Genomic DNA, 26,785 nt, shown 5'->3' with positions numbered 1-26,785 from the left:
GAGGATCCTTGGGAATTGGGAGTGTGGTACCTCTAGGTGAGACATGGTATCCCCCTTTCGCTTTAGAAAGTCAACCCAACCTCCTCAAGCCTTGATGGGCTATTACAAGTCATCTCCTTTCATTTCCACACCTTTGTCCTTTAACGTACTGGGACGAGGAAGAGTCGACTAGGTGTAATAATCACTAACAACTCACATGTCCACTTTGACACTGGGAAGAGGAAGAGGCTTGCTAAAAGCTATGGGGGTCAGGAATGTCTTCTTAATCAAAGTCAAGCAGAATTAGACAGTGGTACACACCTGCAGCCTATTTGAATGACTACAGGTGCATAAAATGAGAAGCCAAGAAGTGAACAGAGGGAAAGACCTAGGGAACTGTTGATGCAGAGAGCAGCAGGAAACTCTGAAGACTGAAGGCAGCCGTGGTGGGACCCGAGGTGGAACCGGCACCCTTGCCGACATCCCCATGCCGTGGGGAGCCTCCGATGCGAAGTGGGAGCAAACTGAGCTGTGGTGAAGCCAAAGCGAAGAGGACTGTGTGTCCATCGTCGCAGAAGCAGAGGAGCCACCTGCATCAGCCGAGGTCCAGTCCACAGGTGAGCAGGGCTCGTGGAAACAGAATCAGCAACCGAAGCAAATGAGGAGGAATGGGCGGTGAGTGCTGCGAAAGCCAGTCAGAGACCAGAGCTGACCCGGCGAGCTGCACAAGTGTAAAACAGCTGTTAACGAATAAATGCTTCAGTTACAGATGAATTTGTGATACTAAATGAATGCAAGAAAGGAAAATTGAGCGAGGCACAGTAATTGCAAATATTGGATAATAAACTGAAAGAAAGTAGGAAATCAAGTCTAATTAAGGACGCAAACTTACAGAATTGAAGTCAAGTCTGAGAAACCATTTGTTTGTTGAACAGCGAAACCTAACGCCGTGCTTAAAAGGACAGTAATCTACATACTTGAAAGAAGCTGAGCACAAAGGGGGAAAAGGGTTCACCAAATGTGAAGTGGGATTAAGCGCCTGAAATAAAATGAGACATTGAATGTATACAGAACAAGGATGCCAAGGACTGGATTAGAAATATGTGGTACTCTATAGAAAACCTAAAAGGCTGACACAAGGAAGCCAAGTTAAGGAAACTTAAACACAGAGGCAAGATACCAAGGAGCCAATGTGTGAGCAGGAGAACCAAGGGTTCCCTATGGGCCAAAAATGGGAATGGTGAATGGGGAATTACCGCCCCGCCAACCTTGGAATGGGGCGGTAATTCCGCCATTCACCATGGCGGACCCCGGCATGGACCATTGTGCTAATAGCACCATGGTTTAGCGCCGGGGTCGTAATGAGGCCCATTTTCTGAGAAATTCCGCTCCTTATACCTCTGCCTCCCAGAAGCCAAGCATGAAGGTTGAGATTGCTAAGGTTGTGGTGGTGCACCACTTCCCAACAGAGACAGCAGGTCCACCCTGGCCAGAAGGACGGATAGACATGTTCAAAATATCCGGGTACCACATTCTCTGTCCCCTGTCTGGAGCAATCAGATCTTTGTAGACACTAACCTCTGCTGTCTTCACTGAATCAGCAGAATGGCAGGCATCGATAGGAACAAATTGTCAAAACGTAATTCATTTTTTATGATTTCCATATCGTAAAGGTGCTGCACATCCTGAACAGGAAAGTAACAGAACCATGGTTAATGCTGTACAAAGGGGAATAGCTGCTAAGGCCTATGATAGATGGGAAGATAAATGACAAAGACATTAAGGCTATGCAGCTGCTGTGCAAGCTCCCTTACAGGGATGTGGCACATCCGGCACCAGAACAAGGGTCAGTCTCACCCTAAGTCAGGGATGTCATACCTCTTAGTGGTCAAAAAGCGGATACTTCTGTATAGTCGTGCCACCCACCCAAAGTAAAATGGTCAGCATAGGCAGAGATGTGCAAGCAGGTGATGTGTCTCCACTAATGTTGTGATCAAGCTTAAAGGAAACATTGTTAGGAAGAACAATGTTCAATTGTAGCTAAGTGAATATATCAAGAGACTTTCATTGTCTTACTACCCTATAAAAAGTTGATCAATTAGTGTAATGGGGCACCATCTTTCCAGTCGGGATACACTGTCGATTACTGTCACCCGCTGCTAGCAAGAACCAAGTGACAGATATTGTTTTTTTGCTTTTATAGCATAAAGGAGAGTGAAGTGCCACTTGACAATTAATGTGGCTCCCAGAAACCAGCCGGGGGAAAATTCCCTGGAGCAGAACAACTCGCACTTCCTGTTGACATTGTAAGAAAAGACATCCCCTTGAGTCGTCACCCAACGAGTGAAGATTTTGTCCAGAACTTCCTTACAGAGATCGCACTCATGGCCGGTAGAATTGTCTCTGTACAAGGCATTCACAATCACATCCTATATTCCAGCCAGATGGAAAGTCAACAGAAACAGGTCTTCCTCTAGAGCATAGAACCATTGCTTCCCTGTACAGAAGCAGTGACTCCATACCACCTCACTTGATAAGGTAATTCATGGCAACTGTGTTTGATGATCAAGCCACTTGTCCTACACAGCGGGAAAGAATGCCACCAATGCATCCTGTAAGAGGACAATTTCAGTAGCTTGATGTGTTCCCATTCCTCAATAGAGGACCATAGTTAACTCACCTTTAAATCGTTCAAATGAGCGCCCCATTCTTTCAGCGAGGAATGCATGACTACTGTGAGCTATGGGCAAGGGTGCGCTAGGGGCTCTACCCTCCGTATATTTCCTCTCCGAGTCCCATGACGAATCAAGGACATCTGTCACTTCTCCCTAAGGGGGAGCACCACCCCGTGAGGCAAGGGAGGTAAGATTGCTTCGCAACACCTTCCATAGGTGTCGAGGTAAGTGGGACCTCACCGGGAGAGAATCCCCCTGTAGGGACAATGACTGAAGAACTAACTCCCTAGCGGACACCCAGAAAAGGCATACTTTGGAAAATCAGACCCACAAAGAAATATACAATACAGAGACTTGTATGAAGATAGAACTACCATATGTTATTGTCAACAAGAAACATATGTCACTTTGGGGGGGGGGGGGGGGCGTGGCCTGGCAGCCATGGAGTAGGCTGGGACTCCATTGTGCTCCGAGATCCGTCAATTCATTTTCTGTAGCACACGCTACCAGCCAACAAACTCTTACATAGAAGCAACAATATGGGCGTCTGAAGGTGACGGGAAGGAGATGCGTCTACCCGCGAGTGAAAGTGACATGTAATGCGGCAGATCTGATACATTGTATCGCAGCCTAAATGCGGCCGTACGAAGATAAAATGGCAGCCGCGACAGAACAAAGGGACCCGCGAGACCGGCTGGCAAGTTTGAAGAACGGGCGGCTGGAGTGCCGATAGAGGGCAGAGAAGACCAGCGGAGGCTGGGTAGAAGCTGTGCTGACAAGGGAAAACAGCGGAGCTCTGAAGACGGTGCAGGCGTAGAAACAGAGAGGCGCTGCGGGAGGAACGCGTGGCGGATTGCCGAGGCGCGGACGCGGCCCCCTGTGGTGGTGAGGAGCTGCCGGGAGGGGCTGCCGGGGCGCATCCAGCAGTGATACCGGCACCGCGCGCGCATGAATGGTGTGCGCGGCTGCCGTTGTCAATTACTTGCAAATAAGGGAAGGAGTGACGGCTGGCGGACCACGGCTGTGGGCCGGGTTAAAGAAGCTGCAGAGTATAATTCGGGCACCCGAAAATATGGTGCCTGCTGGAAGCGTGCTCGACCAGTGGCTAACGAGGCACGGATAAGAGGCCAAACTAATAAGCAGTACAGTGTGTGTGGTGAGCTGTGTTGTGCTGACTTGAGCAGAATTGTTCCAGTGGGCTGGCAGCATAACGCCAAGCAATGTAAGATGGGGAGACCCTCCACATTGCGAGGCCTATGAAGAAGGCACCCAGACCCCAATACCGCGCCAATAATTACTGGGAGTGACAACGTGGGGCAGCCAGGAGGAGTTGAGGACCCACGGACCGTGACAGCAGGCCGGGTTCAGGGCACTGAAAAGCGTTCCCTGGGCACCAGACAGGACGATTCCAGCGGGGCATGAGCCCAGTCATTAGATAACGGGACAAGAAAGGGGGCCTAGGCAGTGAGCAGCGCAGTACACGCTGCGGGCCGCGCGCACTCGGGCGGAATAGTGCTGTGCCGTTCCCCTATGGGATGGCAGCGCAGCGCAAAGCAATGTAAGATGGGGAGAACCTGCACATTGCGAGGCCTTTAAAGGAGGCACCCAGACCCCGGTATTACTCCCGGGGTGACTTAACACTGCCGCTGTGGGGCAGGGTGGACTGCACCCCTTCAAGGACACAATACGCACCGTGAGTGGAGGCTCTGTGAAAATTGGAGCGTGTGGGAAATAAATGCGCGCTGGGGTGATCTGGAAGTCGGCCTGGGCAAAGGTGCAGGTGGCAACGACGCATATGACCTGGATGAGCAGCACCTGCTAATGTCAATGAAGATACGTGGGAGAGCACAACCCACCTGAAATCTAAGTGCAGCGCATGCTGCTGCATACTGCAGCTCCCTGAAGGATACGTGCATAGGCCCAGATTGCCCAGGTGTCACTGCGGAGCCGCAGGAACAGACTCAGAGTGACACAAGAGGGCCCGGAACCGAACGCGCAGACAGGACTGCACTATGTTGGTTAAAGGACTCAGGGCTAAAAGCAAACAACCCACAATGGACGCCTTTGCTAGGACGCCACGAACTCCGGGTGCCCCGGTGTCGGGCCCAGCAGCAGACTCCGCGGGGGGCACTCCAGGGAGTGAAAATCACCAGGTCCTCGCAGCGATAACTGAGCTGCGGAACACATGGGGGACAGCAATGGCGGACCTACGAACGGCCTTAGAAAACAAGATTGATGCAGTGGGAATTGAAGTTACCCTGCTGCGACAAGATGTCAGGGCACTGGCGGAAAGAACAAGCGGACTGGAGATCGCGGTGAAAACGAATACAGAAACTAGTATGAACAATGCCAAGGAGGTCCACATTTTGAAGCAGCAAGTTGCTAACCTGGAGAATCGAGCAGAGGAAGCGGAGAGAAGAGCGAGAAGGAACAATATCCGAGTGGTCGGCTTGCCGGAGGGGGAAGAGTGCCAGGACCCCACGAACTATGTGGAAAATATGATCCTGCAAGAAGAAGGAGCGGATAAGTTGTCACAGGGGTTTACTGTCGAACGAGCACATCGGGCCCTGACAAGAAAGCCACGACCCGGGGCCCCTCCTCGGGCGATAATTGCAAAAATACTAAACTACAAAGACAGGGAAAACATCCTGGAGTTTTTTCGTAAAGGTGGGACGATTGAAAGGGCATCTACTAATATTACGGCATACCCTGACTAGACAATGTTGGTGCAAAGGCAGAGATACAGCTATGTGGCAGTCAAGAGGAGACTGCGCGTGGCTGGGATCAGATACATGTTGCTGTACCCTGCAAGGCTACAAGTCTTCCTTAAGAGCAAAGCGTTCTTTTTTTAAACCCCGGAGGATGCGACGGCATGGGTGGACGTGCAGGGCTGCCCAGATCGAGAGGATGAACCAGACCATGTGAAGAGCGACAAGTGAAAAGGATGCAGCAAAATCATTGGGGTGCGGAGAAGAGGAGAGCCCATTATGTTATGTCTCGGTATCCGAACTGCATTATGTCACTTTTGGACCTATTGATCCTGTTGGATAGGAATATAGATAATATTAAGTACATAATTGACTGGGATACACTAGCGATAATAAATAGGAGCAGTAGAATGGAGGCAGTCTACCCCCCAAGAAATAGTAGTAAGACAGCCGCTAGGGCTGCTTGACCCTGCTGAGCCGCGAGTACGGGCTATTGCCAGAAAGGTGCCTGAGATCCAGGGATGGAGCTGGGCAACAGTTGGGGAGGGTGTTGTTGGGATGGGACAGGGAGGTGGGAGGGTGGGAGGTTGGGGAGTTTGTTGTGTTAAGGGTGTTTGGGGTGTTTGTAGCTAGGGGAAGTTTGAAGGGGAGAACGAGCCTATATAGACGGAGATGGAAGTGGTATCTGGACCGCACTAGTGGGAATGGAAGGGGAACTCTAATGAACCACGGGGGACCTTAAAATAATTACATGGAACGTCAGGGGCCTTAACAGTTATCTAAAGAGGAATAAGGTTATGCTGTACCTGCGCAGACAGAAGATAGACATTGCATTATTGCAGGAGAATCACCTGACGCGGGAAAAGATGGAGATGATTGCGAAGAAATGGAAAGGAGTAGTGGCGGGCTATGCCAGAGGAGTGCTTACTTGGGTGGCACTGCATGTCCCGTTTCAACTGTTGCAGGAAAAGGCGGAAACAGATGGAAGGATGGTAATACTGAGGGGATTGGTGGAGAATAGGGAGATCAATATTGTAAATACGTATGCCTCCAATCAGAATACGGCAGCATACTTTAGAACCCTGTGTACTAACCTTAGCATGTGTATGGGGAGCACGGTAATCTGGGGTGGGGATTTTAACTGTGTACTAAATCCCAGAGAAGATAGATCAGATGGGAAGATTGATAGACCCGCCCCAGCAGCTAAAGAGTTGCAGACACTACTATACGACTTTGGTCTGGCAGATGTGTCGAGAATGAGACACCCCCAAGAAAGGCAATACTCGCACTATTCTGCTCCGCAGCGGCTACACATGAGACTGGACTATGTCTTTGCCACGTCGGAGGTACTTACTGAGATTACTCAGGCGGAATATAAAGCGGGGGTCCTTTCGGACCACTCGCCCCTCGTTCTCAGGTGGTAATACTGCCCCTGAGGGCAAGGATCCCGACATGGCGCCTCCGGGCAGAGGCCCTCAAGGACCCCTGTTTTAGAGAAGACATAAGGGAGGAGATTATAAACTACTTTGAGATAAATACGGGTAGTGTGGACTCGGCAAGCACATTATGGGAAGCCTTCAAGGTGGTGGTGCGAGGTGTAGCCATAGCGAAATCAAAGGGCCTGTAGGGTGGGATCTTGGCGGACCTGCAGGAAACGGAACTGGAACTAGAAAAGGCATTGAAGGGGGGAGGTGACACGGAGAGTGGCAGGGAATTGATACTTACGCTGCAGCAGAGATGTGCGGAGCAATGGGAAAGATTGTGCAACCTTAACTAAAAAAAATATATATAAAGAAGCGAACGAGGGGGGGGGATAAAACAGGGAGGCTTCTGGCATGGTTGTATAAGAGCGAAACACCTAGACCCCCGATTAGAACGATAACGAGAGAAGATGGTAGTGTAGTGGATACCCAAGAGGGAGCTAATCAGGAGTTTGCTGATTATTATAGGTTACTATATTGAGATAACGAGAGAAATAGCCATGGGGAGATAGCGGAAACACTGGAGGACATAGGACTGCCCAAGATAAGTGCTGAGGAAAGAGGAGCTAGAGGCACAGATTACTCTGGAGGAGTTAGGAGAAGTGGTAAGGCAGCTACCTACTAGTAAGACTCCAGGGGCAGACGGGCTCCCAAGTGAATTTTATAAAGTATATAGGGAGGAAGTGCTCCCCCCAATGTTAGAAATGTTAAATGAAGCCTTTGAGGTGGGACGGCGCCAGAGTCCCTTAGAGAGGCGATCATAATACCGCTCCCCAAACCCAACAAGCCTGGATATAGCTGTGGCTCCTACAGACCCCTGTCGATGTTGAACCAAGACAGCAAGATATTAACGGCTGTCTTGGCAAACAGACTGCGGAGCGTCATTAGCAAGCTAATACACCCCGACCAAACAGGCTATGTCCCGAATAGAAATATAACCCATAATCACAGACGGCTCCAACGGGTTGTTGAATGGGGAAGTAAGAATGAAGTCGAAGTGTCAATTGTGTCTCTTGACGCGATAAAGGCTTTCGATTCAGTCAAGTGGCCATGGTTGCTGGCGGCCCTGGCAAGCTATGGTATGGGGCCTGGATACATCAGGTGGCTGAAGATGCTATATAGTGAACCGCTAGCCAGAGTCAAAACAGGATCAGTAATATCCGAAAGATGGCAACTCAGTAGAGGCACCAGACAAGAGTGCCCATGGTCCCCAATGCTATACATACTAGCCCTAGAACCCCTAGCAATATACCTTAGGCAACAATACGATACTATAGGTATCGAGATAGGAGGGGAACGACACTTAATCTCCTTATATGCAGATGACCTGCTGCTGTACTTGAGGCACCCGGAAGAAAATCTTCAATACATCCTGGAAGTGATGGACAGATATGCGGGGTTGTCGGGTATAGCGGTGAATCCTCAAAAATCCAGTATTTTCCCACTGGGCAGTTATAAGGGTATCCCTGTGGGACGGTTGCCAGTGTTACAAACACCATGGGCGGTTGATACTTTCCGGTATCTTGGGATAGATGTGTATCACACAGTGGAAGAGGAGCACAAACACAATACCGAGGTAGCCATTGAGAGAATTAAGAAGTGTATGCAATTCTGGGTGAAGTTGCCCTTAGCAATGATGGGACGGGGGCAATGCTTAAGATGGTGGTCCTATCTAGGCTCCTGCACTATTTTGGGAATATTCCATACCTGATACCCAAGAGGTTTTTCACTAAACTGAACAGCATGTGTAGGGATTTTCTGTGGCATGGTACTCGGAATAGGGTGGTACTATGGAAGCTGCAAAACTTTTATGAAGGAGGGGGGATAAAACTACCTAATTATGAGGTTTATTATGTAGCGAGCCATCTGCAATATATTGTCAAATGGCTCGCAGATGAACAGACCCCCGAATCTAGGTTGTTTGGACAGGATTGTGCCCAGTTTTACTTGAAAGAGATGATCTGGCTGCCCAGGTCAGAAATGGAAGAGCGCCCTCAGATGATGATGCTGGGTTGGAAGATCTAGCGCCGGGCATGCCAGATGATGGAAAACCCATTCCCATGCTCCCCGCAGGTACCACTAGTTGCGCTGGCAGGGGGAGAAAGGCAGCTGAGGATGATAATTAGGAACCACTGGGAGTCGGTGGGGCTGGTGACGATGGGAGATATCTGGCGAGAAGAGACCATCATTGATTTCAAAGTGCTGGGGGAGGAAATGGGGTTGCACCCGGGCCAGTATATCACGTACCACAGGATGGTGCAGAGAATCAAAAGAACATGGCCCGAAACGGTACTGGAAGAAGAACCAGATGCTAGCATAGATACAATTTATGACATAACGGAGGGGGGGCATGAGATCTCCAGACTATATGAGATGATGATGTCCAAAGTTGGGAAAGAACTATCACACCTAATACTAGACTGGGAAGCGGAGGTAGGAACCTCGATAGAGGACAGGATGTGGAAACGTGCCCTGGGGTACCACAAGAAGGTGTCAAGAAATGCGAGGCTAAAACAGATACAACTATAAGTCACGCACAGGGCATATATGACACCCCAGAGAATATCTAGATTTGAAAATGCTGGGAGACAAGCATGTCCCAAATGTGACGAAGAAAATGCTGGCATGGTACACATGTTTTGGTCATGCCCGGTAATTGAGCGCTTCTTGGGGTCAAATAGCACAGAAACTAGCGGAAAAGGGGGTCACAATGGTTATTGATACGGCTTGGGCATGTCTGTTAGGGGGGGGGGTCCCTAGATCGCAGAAACTTAGGCATGTTAGTAAATTGAAAGATCTAGCATACGTGCTTGCAAAAAGAAGGATCGCCATGGGATGAAGACATGTCACAGGCCACGGGTGGAGGTGTGGTGGAAGGAGTTGCAGAAATGGGCGGAGGCAGAAACCATGGTATGGCAAGAAGCGAGCGTGGTAAGGGGTGAGGATGAGGCGGGAACCCTGATGGCATGGAAATCATTAATAGCAGAATTGTTTGGCACTCTACAGGATCTGACAGAATCTGCTGAAAGTGAGACCCAACCACACGCGGCCGATACAGAGGGCGTGGAACAAATAGGCTTGCAAGGGAGGGTGGGATAAGGGGAGCAGTGACCGAAATTGTGGTATGAATAATTGAGCTGTTGATATTTGTACTACATGTTTGGTTTGTATTGTTTTTGTTGAATAAACCAATAAAAAAATTTAAAAAACAAAAAATATCATGTCACTTTAAATGGAAACCTCCATTTAACAGGGAAGGAGGCTGCATCATAGAGAGACGCTGCAATGAGTGGAGGGAGAGCAACATGAAAGTCAGTCAGGGAAGCCCCACAGTGACTTAACACCTGAAAGAGATTCTATAAACGGCGAAGCCCGCAAGTTTGGAAACTACTCTGGTACCGAATGCAGAACGCTGGACGTGCTGCGTCCAAGGAGAGAAAGAGAGAGTGGGAAGCAATTGTGGTTCATGACCACAGCGACTATGTGGTAGACCAGCGGTCCACAGAACAACACTGAAACCCCTAAGCAGTAAAAGCTGCATACCTTCCAGATACCTGAAGAGTTGCTAAACCATCCAGACGGAGGATACAGAATGCGGGACACTGAAGTAACCAGAGAAGTGAAGGAAGCAAAGAAATTGGCGAATCCAGAGCAAATGGAGGCCCTGGTGATTTTATCACAGAGAATCTAAGGTAACAGAGAGAACTAGACCCCCAGCAAGCTGTCAGGCAATCGTTATGGGACTGCTCATCCTCTACCCAGTCAAATCAAACTGAGCATAATATCGAAAGTGGAATGATGTCAATGAGAGAAACCCAAATGCAATAAAGATTGAGAGAAAAACTAAAAGAAACACCATGAGAACAGCAGAGTGGTATACATGTCTAAAGACAGAGACTATTAAGAGAAATAATACAATGAATTAAGAAGCAGAGAAAAGAATCCCAAGAGGGAGACTTATAAAAGCTGGATATCACTACCCTGGGAAAAGGGGAAAGCAAACCCTTTTAGTAAAAGAAAAGAGGAGACCCAAAGTTACATCAAACTCATTAATACAGATCAAAGTATTCATCCAAGGTCAAAGAAACCAATTGTTGAGAAGAAACAAAAGCATGATAAAATCTTGAAAGAGTTAGACAAACTGAATAAAGAAACCAAGACTATTTAAAAATCACCTATTAAGAGGAACCAGGAACAAGAGATTTGCAAGAAGCAAAGGAGAAGGGTGTCATTCTCCTCTCTTTAGTTGTTTGAATAGTGGTAGATCCAAATAGGGTTAGTTTAAACTATGGACAAATTATTTGAACATTCACAGACGAATGACAAGCACTTTAGGTAGTTTAAAAGGCAGGGAACACCCCATAGCTTTAGGGAAAGGTAGGCTTTATTCTTATTCTTTAATAAACACATCTTTCAAATGTCCTCCGAGAGTCCGAGTGCTTCTTCTGCCCCGCCACAGTCCAGAACAGAAGTTTCAATGATACAGTCCAACACCTGTATTATGTCAGTAATGCTGCCATGATACAGAGAGCACTGACAGCGAAGACATCTGTGGAACGACCTTCTGTTCAACCAAGCACTGGGCACCAACATTAGGTCATATGGTCTACAAAACACAGAAATGCTGAGGCTAGGACCAAACTCTGGTATCGGAACAGGCAAACAATTTGAATAATGTTTATCACGCTGTCCTTGGGGAGGGTGGGAGGGGAGCGCTGCACAAGTGGGTTTCCAGAACCACCTAGATAAAGTGGAGCAACTGGATGGGGTCACATAAGGCATCCTGAAGTTCATTGAGACACCCCAACCGTGTAGTAGATGGCAAGTGTGGTGCAGGCAGGCAAACACCAGATATGAAGCCCAGGCTGGAATATGCCAATTCTCCAGGTTGGAAAAGACGTGAACTTTGTCCTTTCTGATACATGTGGTAGCCACAGCGAATAGCTCGGTGAAGAACATCAGTGCAGAGAACAGTCCCAAGGGTATGATTGAACTGGAAATGGGTGTTCCCAACCACGAACATGCGACTCAAAGGTCTAGACTATGTGAGCCAAGATGACAGTATTATAATTGTCCCTTCAAAGGACAAGTTAAGAAGCCTCAGGTCAAGAATGGATGCAGACCCCTGTCCTTTTTCGATACCATGAAGTAAAGGGAGTACCTACCACACCCCGTCTCTGTCAAAGGCTCCAGCTCTATGGTGCAATTCACAAAAAGTTGAGAACATCTGTCAGGAGAGTGCCTGAAGTGGGGACTGGACCCGCTACTGTTGGATTAAAGTGCAGATGTGCTACTTCTGGGGCATCTTGGTCAAGAAGGTTGGTGAGGTCAAACTTGCCATTAATAACCTGTGCAATAGATTGCTGTAAGGAAGAATACAGCTTGCTACATGCAGAGGCTTGCATGAAGTCAAACTCAGGATGTTTCCAGACCGCTGTTCTCCCGAATGTCAGAAGTCAGATTAATAAGGGCTGCCCCTAATCAAAAAATTCCTATGGTAACACCTCCTCCTATCCTGAATACAGGGATTCTAACCCATAATGATGGGATCACCTCCACCAATGAAGATCTGGCCCATTTTGTTAAATGACTGGGCATCTGGAGCTCTAGCAAATTCCATGAGGGCCGGTGCAGAGGGAGAAGCAGAGCCTGGGCCACAACGCCCAAAGGCAGAGTCACCTGGTGTTGAGAGCAGTCTCCAGTGACTGCGCCAGAACCAACCAGGCATGAGGTTGTGGTCTGAAGAAGTGCCTCTGCTGGCTTTTCCAAAGCATGGTGGGCCCTTGCTCTGCCACGGGTGCAAGGACCAAATTTGCTGGTGCCTCGGAAATATTTACCATCTGTTGTCCAATTTCCACTAACTGATCTAGCTTAGAAGTGTGATCGGGAATGCTACCTTCAAGATTCTCCTCAAATGAATATTCCCTCGAATTGCAGTTATGACTCCACATTTAGGACGACGAGGTGGAAGAAATACATTCATATGTTTGCTGGGGGAACAAAACCTCTTTTGGAGATTCTTTTCTTTCTGCTTACCACCATGTAAGCTGTAATCTTTGGTGTTTTTCTCCCATGAGCAATGTTCCACCGCCATCTTCTCTGAAGAGTGGGTCTACTTGGAAGCGGGTACTGAAAAAGGATTTGGAGGGAGTGTGTCTCCCCAACCCTTGTGAATGAAGGTGAACAATATAGCGGCAGGCCTTTCCATGCATGAACTAGCACAAACCACAGCCTTTCTTATGATGTTCTTCTCCCAGGCAGTAGAGACAGATCATGTGGGGGTAGATAAAAATCTGCTTTAAGATGTCCCTAAAAGACCTGAAGCCCACCTTGGGAGCCAACAAGACACAGTAACATTTGAAAAATGCTAGTGGCTTTCTTGACCAGCATGCCAAGTGCACAGTAAAAAGGAACTGAGAGTGCCAAATGCTCCACATTGCCCAAATGTAATTCCCGAGTCATGGGCATGCACTGGAGCAGATAGAACTGCATGGCGGCCTACGTGGCTGAAATAGTTTCACAAGACAGCTGGCACTGGAAGATATATTTCATGGATGAGGTTTCTGTGGGAGAAAGGAATCAATTAGAACAAGTTAAACACCTGATGTTGTGGCATAAAGTGTCAAAGATTAGAGACCAGAAAAACGTTTTTTATGGCGTGTGAACGAGGCCCGATAGCAATACTTGACTATGTGCTAACTCTAACTCGGTCATGAGACATGCCAAACAAGGAAAATAAATTATGCATCACATTACTTAGCCATCCTGCTGTCCTTCTCCACCATGGCTTTGCACACTTCCACTTGCACATCCATTGGTTGCAGTATATGCAAATTTGATGGATGCTGAAATCTAGCTTTTTTCCAGTTTTCACCTAAAATGCAATGAGAATAAATGTTTTAAGCACAAAACTTGAGATTTTGACAATTTCCTAAAGTTTGCTCCAAACTCGAAAGAGGGCGAGTATGACGTGTTAATGGAGAAATTACTTACCGTAATGTTCTTTCTATGGATTCTTCTCCTGTAGATTCCTCATCTGAGATATTCCTTCCAGAGCTGCTGCTTCAGAACTTTTTTGACAAGGGGCGTAGTGGACCTTGACCCGGCTGTCGACCGGCAATCCGTCCTGCTTGGCATCTGGTTGTCGGACCTTGACGTGACGTCAGGGGTCGTATAAATACCATGTCACTACTCCCCCACACCTCAGTTTCCCATTCGTTTCCCAAGCACATCACGCTGCATAGGAAAGCAAAGGGAAAAACAGGCTAATGAGCCCTTAAAAAATGAATAACCACAAACCTCCGAAGGAGGAACAATTTGCAACAAACACTAACAAGTAGCGTCAGAAAAAACCTTCCTCTTTTTATTTTTGAAAACATGTGGCAGAAAGGACAGAAAACGAACACTGAGGAACATTATCCAGTCAACGTGAAAGAGAAGATGCGCACCAACCACTGACTTTCTGAGCTGAGAAGGATGGGAGGGGAGAAGAGGAATCTGCGGGAGGAGAATCCATAGAAACAACATTACGTTAAGTAATTTTTCCTTCAATGGATTTCTATTCTCCTGCCGATTCCTCACCTGACAGACTCCCAAATCAGTAGATGAAGGAGGCGGGCAGAAAATTAGACTAAGAAATTTAGCAGCATTGTCCTGCCAAAATGCGCATCAGCTGTACGAGCCACAACTAGACTATAGTGTTTAACGAAGGTATGAAGGGATGACCATGTCGCAGCACAACAAACATCCCAAACAGGGACTCCCCTTTGTAATGCTGTTGAAGCTGAAACTTCCTGCTGGTAATTCCCTTCCGGCGTACTGGTAGCATTCCGCAATACAGAAAATGATCTAGCGTGATTATTTTTTGCTCAGTTGTGGGCAGGCCCGTAAAGAAAAAAGCCACAAAGAGCTGGTCAGCTCTTATAAATTCAGCCGTTCTCGCAGTATAAGTTAACACCCTTTTGGGGTTTAGGTGATGTAATCACTCCTCCTGCTTAGAAGGCTGCAGAGGATGATAGAAGACCAGAAGGTCGATGGAATGCGATAGGTGGAACTCTGAGACAACTTTAGAAAGGAAACCAGGCCTTACACTGAGCAAGACTTTCTCTCTGAAAAAACACAGGAAGGGTGGCTTACAGCATAAGGCCTGCAGCTCACTTACCCGCCTTGCGGATCTAACAGGCACCAAAAAGGCAGTTTCCAATGAAAGAAGTCTTAAGGGACAAGTATGCATGGGATCAAAAGGAGCCGCAATCAGAATTGTTACCACCAGATTAAGGTCCAAATACGGAACAACAAAGGGAGTTGGCAGAAATGCATATACAACGCCTTTAAGGAATTGCGCCATTACTGGGATCGTAAAAAATGAGCCTTCAGCTAGGGATCGCTTCAACACAGAAAAGGCAGCCAAATATCCGTTGACTGTGGTGACCTGGTGGCCTGAAGAGGCCGGTGACAGAAGGAACTCCATCACTGTAGTGGTGGGGCAAGAGATTGGGACAATCTTGTGTTCCCTGCACCACACCTCAAATCTTCTCCACATGCACGTGTACAAAGATCTTGTAGACAGTCTGCGTGCAGCCAGCAACACCTCAAGCACTTCTTCAGAGAGGTCCCATTCATCATATCTCATCCTCTCAAGAGCGACACATGTAGGTTGAGGAATTCCGGGGTCGGGTGGAGTATCCGACCTTCCGACTGTGTTAGTAGATCCGGCCACCAAGGTAACCGGTGAGGTGGACAGATGGACAGATCCAAGAGGTCGGAGTACCCGCCAGGAGATTGTTGCAGTCCGCCCACCAGGACAGGTCGATGACCACTGATGTGGCCACCCTGAAGAGATCTGAGAGAGTACCAAGGTACTGTGACCACTGACCCCTCAGGAGCCACTGCAGGGGTCTCATGCACAACCTGGCCTCTGGCACTAGAAAAATGCAGGAGTCCATGAGACCTAATAGGCGGAATAAGAAAGCCACTGGTAGAGTGGCATGGTTTTGAAACAAGTCGACCATTTGTGTCAAGCTGACAACTCTCTCTTAGGGAGGGAATGCTTTCCCAACCCAGGTGTCTAGCACTGTTCTGATGAACTGGAGTCTCTGGACTGGTGTCATTTGGGACTTCTTTAAATTAAGGGAGAAACCCAGCCTGTGAGGCAGCAAGCAGGTGTCTTCTAAATGGGAGAAAACCCGCACTGCAGAGTTCCTTTGGATCAGCCAGTCATTCAGATATGGAAATACGTGGACCCCGGATCTCCTGAGATGAGCCGCAACTACCGCTGTGAGCTTGGTGAAGACCCTTGGGGCGGAGGCTAGACCAAAGGGGAGCACCTTGAACTGATAGTGCACATACCCTAAGTAATTGTTTATTTATACAGCGCTTATACACAAGTGGAGTGCTTCAAAGCGCTACAATGCAGGAAGGGAGCAAGGGAATAAAGTAATCAATCTTAGGCCTTGAAGTTTTCGAATGACCTAAACAAAAAATAACTAACATACTAGGCCTGCTGGCATTTCTCCTAGTGCAAGTTCATGAAGTGTTACCGTTGCGACCAAGCTACGGAGGGGGACAGGGCAAAACAAACAAACTAGTTCTAGTACATTCAGGTCATGCATGCAGGTATGGGGGGACAAGTGCACCCAGTCCAGCAGAGCTCTGGGTTAAGTGCAGAGAGTTTTCCCCGCTCATGGGACATAGGCTGAAAGTGCAGTAGTGCTGAACATAGTGCAGAGGCCCGGAGGCAAGTGCAAAAGACTGGCGGTGGGGAGTCTGGGACCTGTAAGACTCTGGAGGTGAACCAGGCAACCAGTCAGAGAAAACTGAACAGAATTAGTAAGAGAAGGAGGAAAGAGGCTGGAGAGAAAGAAAGGAGGTTAGCAGGGGAGAGGGAGAGAGAAGGAGGAGGAGAAGAGTAAGGTCTTGAGGAGTTTCCGGAACTTAAAGTGCTCCGGCTGAAGATGGTGAGAGGCAGGGAGGCTGTTCCAAAGAGTGGCACCTGCAGAGGATAAGGATCTACCCCCAAATCTCTGTTTGGAATAACGGTTCACAGGCACAGAGTTGGAGGAGGATGAGGGCTCTACGGGGGAGAGTATTTAGGAAGAGAGCATTGTAGATAGTGCAGACCCCGGTCCCAGAAAGCCTTGTGGGCTATGCAGAGGATCTTGAACTTGATCCTTGCAGTCACGGGAGCCAATGGAGGGTTTCCATGCTGGAGAGGTGAAGTCCCTGGGCTTGAGGCCAAAGATAGGTCTTGTGGTTCTGTTCTGGAAGATTTGTAGAGGATGGAGAGTAGAAGTAGGAAGATTGAGAAAGAGGCTGTTGCAGCAGTCCAGCCTAAAGAGAACCACGGCTCTGGAGATGGTGAGCCTCTGGGAGAAAGTGAGAAAAGGTAGAATACCTCTGAGGTGGTGCAGCTGGTAGTGGGATTTTTTTTTTTAGAGATGCCCGGGATGTGAACAGAAGGAGAGAGTGGAGTCAAAGATGACCCCTAGATTTTCTGCCTCATTAGTAGGTGAGGGCGCAGGGCCAAGGGAGGCCGGACAGGGTGAAAGTGGGAAAGCGGTGGCATGGGTCCCAATGAGGATGATCGCGGTCTTACGGGCATTCAGGCAGAGATCATTAGCTGCACACCAAGCCTGAATTGTGGACAGACAGTAGGGATGAGCAAAGAGGAGGTGGTGAATTTTAGGAACTGCCTGTGCTTTCAATGGATCGGCACATGGAAATAAGCGTCCTGTAGGTCTATTGACACCGGGCAGTCCTGTAGTTCGAGAGCATGGAGAAGTTCTCTCAACGTCACCATCCTGAATTTGTCTTTCCTCAGGAACTTGTTCAAGGCCTTGAGGTCCAGAATGGTACGGAGACCTTTTCCCCTTCTTCGGTACAAGGAAATACTGGGAATACCAACATGATCCTCTCTGCTCAGGTGGTACCTCTTCCATGGCACCCTTCAACAACAGGGTTTCTTAAAAAAGGGTAACCAATAACCCCACTGAATGAGCTGAAGAGCCCAGGCATCGGAGGCTGGGTAGCCCCCGCCGCTGAAGCTGCTTGTTGGCCTTTATAAGTCCCTCTGCCCCTTCCGGAGCGTGAGAATCACTTCTGCTCTTGCCTGGCCGGTGGGAGCCGTGCTCTCCTGCCATAAGGAGCATACCACCTGTAACCCTGTGCCCTAGTGGCACCACTGAGGATTGCAATCCTAGGGTATCAATGACCCTTTCTACCAAAGCCCTGAATTTTGACAAATTATGAACATAGGGCTGGGATTGTTGGAATTCCAGGTCTGGAGAGGTTTCCAGACAGCTGGCGTCATGGAGGCATTGAGCTAGCTGTAAAAGCTGACTGTGTTCTTCAAAATAATAGACACATCCTGAACCCAAGTAAATGCGATCAACATCCCCCTGGTCATCCGCGTCATTAGCGCGAAGATACCTACCATGGTGTTGAAAAATTCGGATCAGAGTTGTGGTGTAAAGGTTTTCTCGACAACCGTCGATGTCGAAGGTTTGCATTTCAGCATCGATATCGTGGATGTCAGTGTCGATCAGTGTTGAGACACTGTAGTGTCGACATCCTTGGATGCACAGAGTTGATCCGGCTTCGATTGGATCCATTTTGTGTCGAAAGGTTTATTGTTGCCGACGTTGTCAGTAACCGGCCACGAGAGGAGTCGGAAATTCTGAGTGCCAATCCTGGCACCAAAGTCTGCTGTGTAGGGCAGTTAATCGTGTCGACCGCAGCATGCTTCTTGAACATGTCAAGCATCAAGGACTTAAAATTCTCCCACTCTTGGCAGGTTGTGGGCCCCGCTGACCACTTACCTTTTTTCCGTCAATGAATCAGAGTCCCGACGGTGGTGGTGGTGCCTTTTCTTCTTTCAGGATGAGGAACAATGGCTCCTTGAGTAGGACCATTTCTTTTTCCGCCTATGTTCTTTTTCGGGGGTGTGCCCCTCGGTGCTGGCCTCCGAAGACTGACCCGTCGACTATGCCGTTGACTTACAGGGTGGCCCACTAAGAGCGAGTTTAGCTGCTCAATCACAAAGGGATTTGGGCTGTTTCTGGCACACGATCTGTCCAGTGACCCATGCCGAGGCACCAGAGACAACTCGTGTGGGTCAGTGATGGACATCTTGGTGCCACAATCAAAACACTGCTTGAAGCCTGAAACTCGAGCGACCGACATCTCACATCGAGGAATTAACAAAACATTTTCGACCAAAACGGCGAAAAGGTTGAAGACTCACCTGTGTTCCCAAGCAACAGGTTAGTGTGTGGAAAAAAGGCACTTAGGTAGGGGTCGTAGTGATGTGGTATTTATACGACGCTCAAAAACACGTCCTGAGCCGTCAACTAGATGTCGAGCAAGATGGATCGCTGGGCGGGTCGAGGTCCACTACGCCTCCTTTTGAACATTTTCCAAAGCAGCAGAGCTTGAAGGAAGATCTATCATATGAGAAATTTACGGGAGAATAGTAACCCATTGAAATTTAAATCTATAATTTAACACTAAAAGCATTGAGACTAAATCCATGTCTAAAATATCTTCTGCTTTTTTCCGAGAACAGAGGTTAATGGGAACAATTATCAAATCTACAAGTTCAACAACAATAATACAAATTGAATAACTTGTGCAGTTAGCCCTAATATAAGTGGTCTTCTACTTCTTGGCGTACTAGAGTCAGCTGCTTTCGGAATTAATGAGTAGTGCATGCTAACTATTATATAAAGGAATCTAATTAATTATTCAGTTGAATTGCTGTCACATTGCGGCAGAGGGGACAATGAAGGACCACCAAGACCTGGTGGTTTCATTCACTGGGTATATTTAAGGAGTGCGTATACTGGAGTGAACTAAAAGGTAACTGTGTACCTCCCCATCCAAATAAAAGTAACAAAACAGTCAGGATGTTCTCCACCACATTAGTGCATTTCCTGTTAAGTGTGGGGACTAGGCCCTTCTCTTGGGCTTTGGTGTCAAAGTCCCAGTCCCCAGAGCTCCTGAGAGGTTGCACCATGTTCCTCTTCTCTGGCACTGCAGACTGCAAGGGTTCCCAAAAACTCTTCTTTACCAGATTATGGGAGTGGGTTTTCCGGGATCCCGTAAATCTATGATAATGTCATTGCAGGGCCGGTGATTGGTCATGGAATGAAGAGCTAAAGAGGGCTTCCTGGGGGAAGGATGACCCACTCTTGGACATCTGTCCCTACACCTCTCTGTAATGATAGTACAATCCCTGACCGAGTCTGGTTCCTCCTCTCAGCGTCTGGATCTAACTATGCAGGCTGACTAGGCTTTGGTTCTCTTTGCAGCTTTTCACTGCCCTCTGCTGTTAGCATGGCTTCTGTGTCATTCCTGGACTCTGAGGCTATCAGACTACATCACGTTGCATTCCAGAACTAAATGCTATTAGTCCGCGCAAGGATCCAAGAGTCCATCTAATAACTTATAATTCGTGGGACCAAAAGGTTCACGTATATCAAGTCCAATAAATCCACAAAGTTTCCAGAAATGTGATTTAATGGTTAAATCCAATGAGTCAACAGCCGACACGTGTTTCGACCAGCCGGTCGTCCTCAAGGCCATCTAGTAATGACATTTCCTAATGATATTCGAGCCTTGATGGCAGAGAGATAACTCTTCCTTCACTCATGGCAAATTACTCTAAAGTTAGAGATGCATCGCGCTTCCAGGAGATCCTGATGTCAACTTTGTCATAATCAGGATTCACTGCCCCAATGAAGAAAACTTAATTCAATGCTGAGCAGTAGCGAGTAGTGGCACATAAAATGTATTATCTGATTGAGTGAACCAAGAAAATTGGGTTTATTCCTGCGTTTCTTGGTTCACTCCCGCGTTTCTTGGTTCACCAAGGCATCTAGGTAGGGTCTAGGTAGGGTAGTTTCTCTTTAGACTAGGGCTAGAGAGGCATTTTGCCAACCTATATTTATTTAATAAAATGTCTTTAATGAAGAATACAACCTTGTGTCCGTCTCTCATTTCTGACACCTCACTGATACTATTCACTTCTTGAATTGGATAGAGTCCTTACAGATGACATCTAATGATGTCATTCTTTTCATCATGGTTGTACAAAGTCTCTATACCTTGATTCCACACAATGAATAGTGAGAAGCGGTTGAATGGATTCTTCTTAAGAAATATCATTTTTAATAATAAACATTTCGTGATTCATACTATTCTTTCATAATTTTCAGAAGTGACAATAGATTCCAACTCCAAGTTTTGGGTACCTCCATGAGATCGTCCATGGCACCTGCATATGCAAACCACTTTATACATAATTGTAAATCATCCAAAAAAATGTTTAAAACTTTTATTTTTGTGGTTTTTACAACAAGAAACAAACCAACACATAGCAAAACAAGAAAGTTGCTAAGTAGATACCCCACCCCACTTATTTCCTCCTTCCCGCCCTTCAGGCTCCCGCTCCTCCCCCCCATGTCTGAAACAGTTTGACCTGTTTGTCCCGCTCACAGTTATGTGATCTGTATCACTTCATGGTACCATCGCTGCTGCCCTTTTTGCCATCGAGCTAGGCATTCAGTTCAGATGAGACAGTAAGTAGTTCACGTTCGGGCTCCAGATGTCTGGTGTTCTGGTATGTAGGGGTAGCGTCCTAATAAAGTTTGCCTCAATATCATGACAATATGTCACATCCTGCAACCACATTCTCTTGGTCTCTGCCCCAGGTCTAGCTATTCGCCGCCTTGCTAGCACCAGCAGTAGACTGATCGGTTTAATCTTTACCAGCGTATTTCACAGGTTCACCCCAGCAATGCCACCGCAGGGCACTTTTTCATCTGTTCTCCAGCAATTGCGGACAGTGTAGACAGTATCTCCTCCCAGAAACTGCTGACCTGTGGACACTCCCAGGCTAGGTGAAGTAAGTCTGCAGGGGCAGCTCTGCATCTATCGCATGCTGGGGAGGTGATCTTGCGCTGTCGGTGGAGCCTACTGGGGGTGAGGTACGTCTGATGCAGAAAGTGGAAGTGTATAAGTTTGTATCTCGAGTTCAGAGCCACCGTCTGGGTTTCTTTCTGTACGTAGGACCAATCTTCGCCGCTTATCGAGCCTGCCAGGGTCTTTTCCCACCTCGCTTTGGGGGTTAGCGGTTGGGGAGTTGTGGCCAGCAGTTCTTTGTAGATGTGCAAAACTAATTTGCCTTCTCCTCGAGCTCAGATCACCTCGAGTAGGAGCTGCCACATGGGCGTTCGTCCCGGGGAAGTAGAAAAGAAAGTCTTTAGAGCATGGCGAGTTCTGAAGTATACGAAGATGTCCAACGATGTGACAGGGCTGTGTTCTTTAATGTGTTGGAGTGACATGAAGGTATCATCAAGAAACCAATCGTCAATCGTGGTGATTTGTAGCTTATCTATGAGTTGGAGGTAGACCTTTTCCGTGGTGGGTGGCATTCCTGGAATGAACTTCGCTTGGGAGGAAAGGGGAGTACCTGTGAACCACTCCATAGATGTGTGCGATCTTCCTCCAGATCTCATATGTAATTAGTACAACGTTCGTGGTCTTTGGCGGGACCGATAGCTCTCCTACAATCACTGCTCTCAGGAGGTTAGGAGTGGCCAGGGCCCTCTCCCCCTGGACGTGCGGTCGGATGAATTGGGTCATGAACCAGTAGCTCAAGAACTGTGCTAGTGCCGCCCAATAATAATGCTCCAGGTCAGGGAGTGCGAGGCCTCCTTTTGCTATTGGTTGGATCAGGATGGAGTACGCTACCCTTGCTGGTTTTCCCGCCCAAATAAGTTCCAGGATGAGGCTGCGCAATTGTCTGAAGAAGCACTTTGGTAACAGCAAAGGAAGGCTGACAAATAGGTACAATAACTTGGGGAGTATAACCATTTTGACAATCGAGGCCCTGCCCCAGAGCGTAAGGGGTACGTTTTTCCAGTGGGTTAATTTAATTTCTCTGTGAGTGCTGTGATGGTTCTTCCATAATTGTCACGAAAAAGTTCAGTGTGGTTCCTGGACATCAATATTCCAAGATATCATACGTTGGTTGTTTCCCATCGGAAGTGGAAGTCGTCCTCAAATTCCAGCGTGCTTGCTGTCAGCAGGATTATTATTGATTTGCGGTTTATCTTTAGCCCTGAGAAAGTACCAAATTTTCTAACTTCCCCCATAACTGGATTTAAATTAGCCACTGGATCTCCAAGTAGTAGGACTATGTCATCTGCGTAGAGAGAGAGGATTAGTTTGTGTGGTCCCAACGAGATGCCTCTGTCTATGAACTTGCTCCTGAGGTTTGCAGCTAGGGGTTCATTGCGAGGGCGAACGCAGGGCCGACAGGGGACAGCCCGGTCTGGTTCCCCTTCTTAGTTCTATAGGATTGGATTTTGTGGTTCCAAGAGTAATGGAAGCTTGCGGGTTCTTGTATAGTAATGAGACCCACCTGAGAAAGTAGGTTCCCAGGCCCATTTTCCGGAGTACAGCAAAGAGATAATGCCACTCTACGGAGTCTAATGCCTTCTCCGCTGCGAGAAGGACCGCTGCTGCTTGCATCGATGGATCTAGTGCCTCAATGACGCAGAATAGTCGCCGGGTGCAAAAAATTGTGTTCCGTCCCGGCACAAAGCCGGCTTGGTCCGTTAACACTAGTCCAGGCATCAGGGGGAGGAGCCTGTTGGTAAGAATCTTGGCCAGGATCTTGATGTTCAGGTTTATCAACGAGATTGGCCTGTACGAGGCACAGACCTCTGGTGTTTTCCCAGGTTTGTGCAGCAGTATAAGATTAGCTTCCCTCAATGTGGGGGGTAAATAGCCTGTTGTGGCGGCTTCACTGTAGACGGCTAGGAGGAGCGGGGCGAGGGAACTTCCCATTGCCTTGTAGAATTCTCCGGATAGGCCATCTGGGCCTGGTGTCTTTGATCCTGGTAGTTCTTTTATGACACCCAATATTTCTTCGGTCGTAATTTGCTTATTGAGGTGATATCTCATTTCATCGGAGAGCCAGAACAGTTTGGTGTCCTTGAGATATTCTTGGAGAGCAGCTGTGTCGCCTGTGAACCTCAAGCTGTAAAGTTCTTGAAAGAAGTGCCAGAAAGCCTCAACGATCTTGTTTTCTGTATATACCGGCTTCCCTTGATGATTTTGGACACATTCGATCGCTGGAGGTTTCCTGTCTGCTGCAAGCATTCTAGCTAGGAGTTCTCCTGGTTTTTGGCCTTCGCCATATTGATGCGTTTGGTGACTTCTCGCCAAGTATCGGCTCTCACGCTCAGTGTTGCTCCTGAAGTCTTCTAGTTCTTCCTTTAACAGGGCCAGGAAGACTGGTCCCCTGCTTCTCTATAGGTGGTTTCCAAGTCTTTCAGCCGGGATTCATTTTTTTGGAGGTTGTTTCTGATAGCCTTCAGAACGGCATATTCCTTAGCGATGCAGACGCCTCTCGTGTAACACTTTAGTGTTTCTCACAAAGTGCTGTGTGACGGGGCTGATTCTTGTTTGAGGGACAGGAAGGAGTTGATTTCCTGCCGAAGTTCCTGGGCGAACACCGCATCCTGGAGAGCCCCCGCTTTAAACCTTCATGGGCCTCTGTTTTTGACGTTGCCTACCGGTGTGGCGTCCAATATGACTGGGGAGTGATCGGACACGGTTCGGGTGTAATCGAACATTTGCCCCATTGCAATACGCCTGTTCTTGATACAAGCAGGTAATCGAGGCGTGAGTCGGTCCCATGTACCCACGAATGGAACGTGTATTCACGGGAAGTATGATGCGACCGCCTCCAGATATCTACTAGTTTGTATGTGTTGCAGATTTCTTGGACTTGGGTGCTCGCTTTTGAGGGCATGCCGGAATTTGCAGTGGACCTGTCTTGTTTAGGATCTAGCACTGTATTGAGATCTCCCCCCCCCCCAGACTATTACAGCGTTGTTGACTTCTGCGAGGTGTTGCATTATCCATTCAAAAGAGTTAATTGTATCGTTGTAAGGGCCATAGGAGTTCACCAGAGCCACGCTGATGCCTGCCAAAATGCTGTGCACCAACAGAGCTCTCCCTTGCGTATCGCGTGAGACCTTAATGAGCTTAAAATTCAAGTTCCTATGAATCAAAACTGCCACTCCCCTGGCATATGATGAAAACGAGGAATTATAGCGATGACAGCCCCCTATAGGGGCCCATTTGTTTTCAGTGGCTCGGGTGAGGTGGGTTTCCTGGATGAAGGCGATGTCCACCTTGTGCCGCTTCAGGTAGAGTGATGCCTTCCTCACTTTTGCCGGATTATTGGCTCCCCTGACGTTCCACATGATCAACTTGAATGGGCAGCAGCAGCATAACATCTCAGCAAGGTCTTGAGGAGCGGTCTTCGTGCCTTGGTGGCGGGAAAATTTAACTGGGCATTATCTCGCAATCTTCCATGGGGGCGGGGGGTGGATTATGGTGAACGAATCTGCAATTTTTGCAACTATCCCAACTTGAGTCCTTCCCTCCCTCATCCCCTCTGTGTCGGGCAACTCTCAACCCGCCCGATGATGAACCCACCCACTTTAACATAATCAAAGCAAATAGTGCTGTGCTCGGGGCGCTAATGCCTTCCAAGAGTCACTGACCCCTATGTGTAATCAAAGAAATGTGTGCTTGTGCTTCCTTCTGAAGAGTTTGGCTGGATGCTTGGCATTTCCGCCTGCACGGTTTCAAGGAGGATTTCTCCAATTTCTCTCTCCCCTCTGTGGTTTTGGATTGTCCCGCAAAGGGCGGCAGCCGATGTTGTCAAGGAAAGAGTTGGCTTCTTCAGGGGAAGAAAAGAACTGGGTCTTCTCCGCGTGGAGAAAGTGCAGTTTGGCCGGAAATAGCATTGAGTATTGTATTTGGCCCTCACGTAGGCAACGTTTCACCCCCGCGAAGGCTCTGCATGAAGCTTGCACCGCCGGTGAAAAATCTGTGAAGTTCTGGACCTTATCTCCGTCATACTGGAGGTCGCCTCTATCTCTGGCCAGTCTGAGTATTGTGTTGCGGTCTCTGAAATTCATTAATTTAGCAATAATGGGACGGGGTGCTGCCCCTGGTATCAGGCGATTGGCTGGTATTCTGTGTGCCCTTTCCATGACAAATATAGGGGAAAATGCAGATTCTCCAAAGAGATCTTTGCACATCTGTTCTACGAAATCTTCCATCTTTGACGGGGCGTGCTGTTCCCTCACTCCCACCAGTCTAATGTTATTCCGGCAACTGCGTCCCTCCAAGTCCTAATTTTTGGCAGCTACCTCCTTCATCTGGCGTTCCAGCGCCGTCACCCTGAGCGTCAGGGATGAGGTGCTATCGTACAGATCGGAGATTCTCTGCTCCGCAGTGTCCAGTTTTTCGCCATGTTTATCGAGGCAGTGCTGTAGCTGGTCTACTTTAGCTGAAAGGGCATCCATTTTGCAATCAAGATTGCCTATACCTGCTTTAAGATCGAGAAGGATTTCTCTTATGTCAAAGTTTGGAGAGTGTGCTGGATCATTGTCGTGTTCCATGGCTGATGCCAGAGCAAGCTCCTGGTTTGATTGGGATTCTTCACAATTAAGTTCCGTTGAGATTTGTCAGATTTGCCCATGCTGGAGTCACCGACTCTGAGGTGGCAGTGGGAGGGTGGCGAGGAGGCAAAGGAAGTCTCCATGTGGTGAGTACGATGCTGTCCAAGTATGTTTTTTTTTTCTTTACTGTCTCACTTATCGCAGTTCTGTAGCTTCCAGCCTGTTATGGCTGCTAACTGTGACAGGGAGAAGCTGAATAAGGAATTCCACTTGTTCGTGAGTGGGGCGCCTCGCCTCCCGGGCCGCCACCTCCTGGGCACACCACTTGGTCCAGGGAGCGGTCCGCGTTGGGATGGGACAGACTGGGATGACTGTGTCCTCCCTACCTGGGTGTGGCTTCTGGCCGGTGTCCCTTCAGCGGCATTGCACTGCCTTAGCTCCGTTCTGCAGCAGGC

At 48.1% G+C, this 26,785-nt stretch overlaps 1 protein-coding gene across 4 annotated transcripts in view; it reads right to left on the bottom strand.

The window, feature by feature from the left end:
* The window catches only part of VPS13C (vacuolar protein sorting 13 homolog C), a 5,236,720-nt gene that overhangs the window by 3,553,809 nt on the left and 1,656,126 nt on the right, over nucleotides 1-26,785 (bottom strand). For all 4 annotated transcript variants that reach the window (XM_069624493.1, XM_069624490.1, XM_069624491.1 and 1 more), the window contains one exon: nucleotides 13,600-13,717. In XM_069624493.1, coding sequence (XP_069480594.1) covers nucleotides 13,600-13,717 — 118 coding nt within the window. The remainder of the gene's footprint in view (nucleotides 1-13,599; nucleotides 13,718-26,785) is intronic.

The sequence above is a fragment of the Ambystoma mexicanum genome, chromosome 11 (assembly GCF_040938575.1).
Source record: "Ambystoma mexicanum isolate Mex_15411 chromosome 11, UKY_AmexF1_1, whole genome shotgun sequence".
NCBI classification, from domain to species: domain Eukaryota; kingdom Metazoa; phylum Chordata; class Amphibia; order Caudata; family Ambystomatidae; genus Ambystoma; species Ambystoma mexicanum.
Note: the sequence above shows the minus strand (reverse complement) of the source record. Positions and strands in the feature narration are given on the sequence as shown.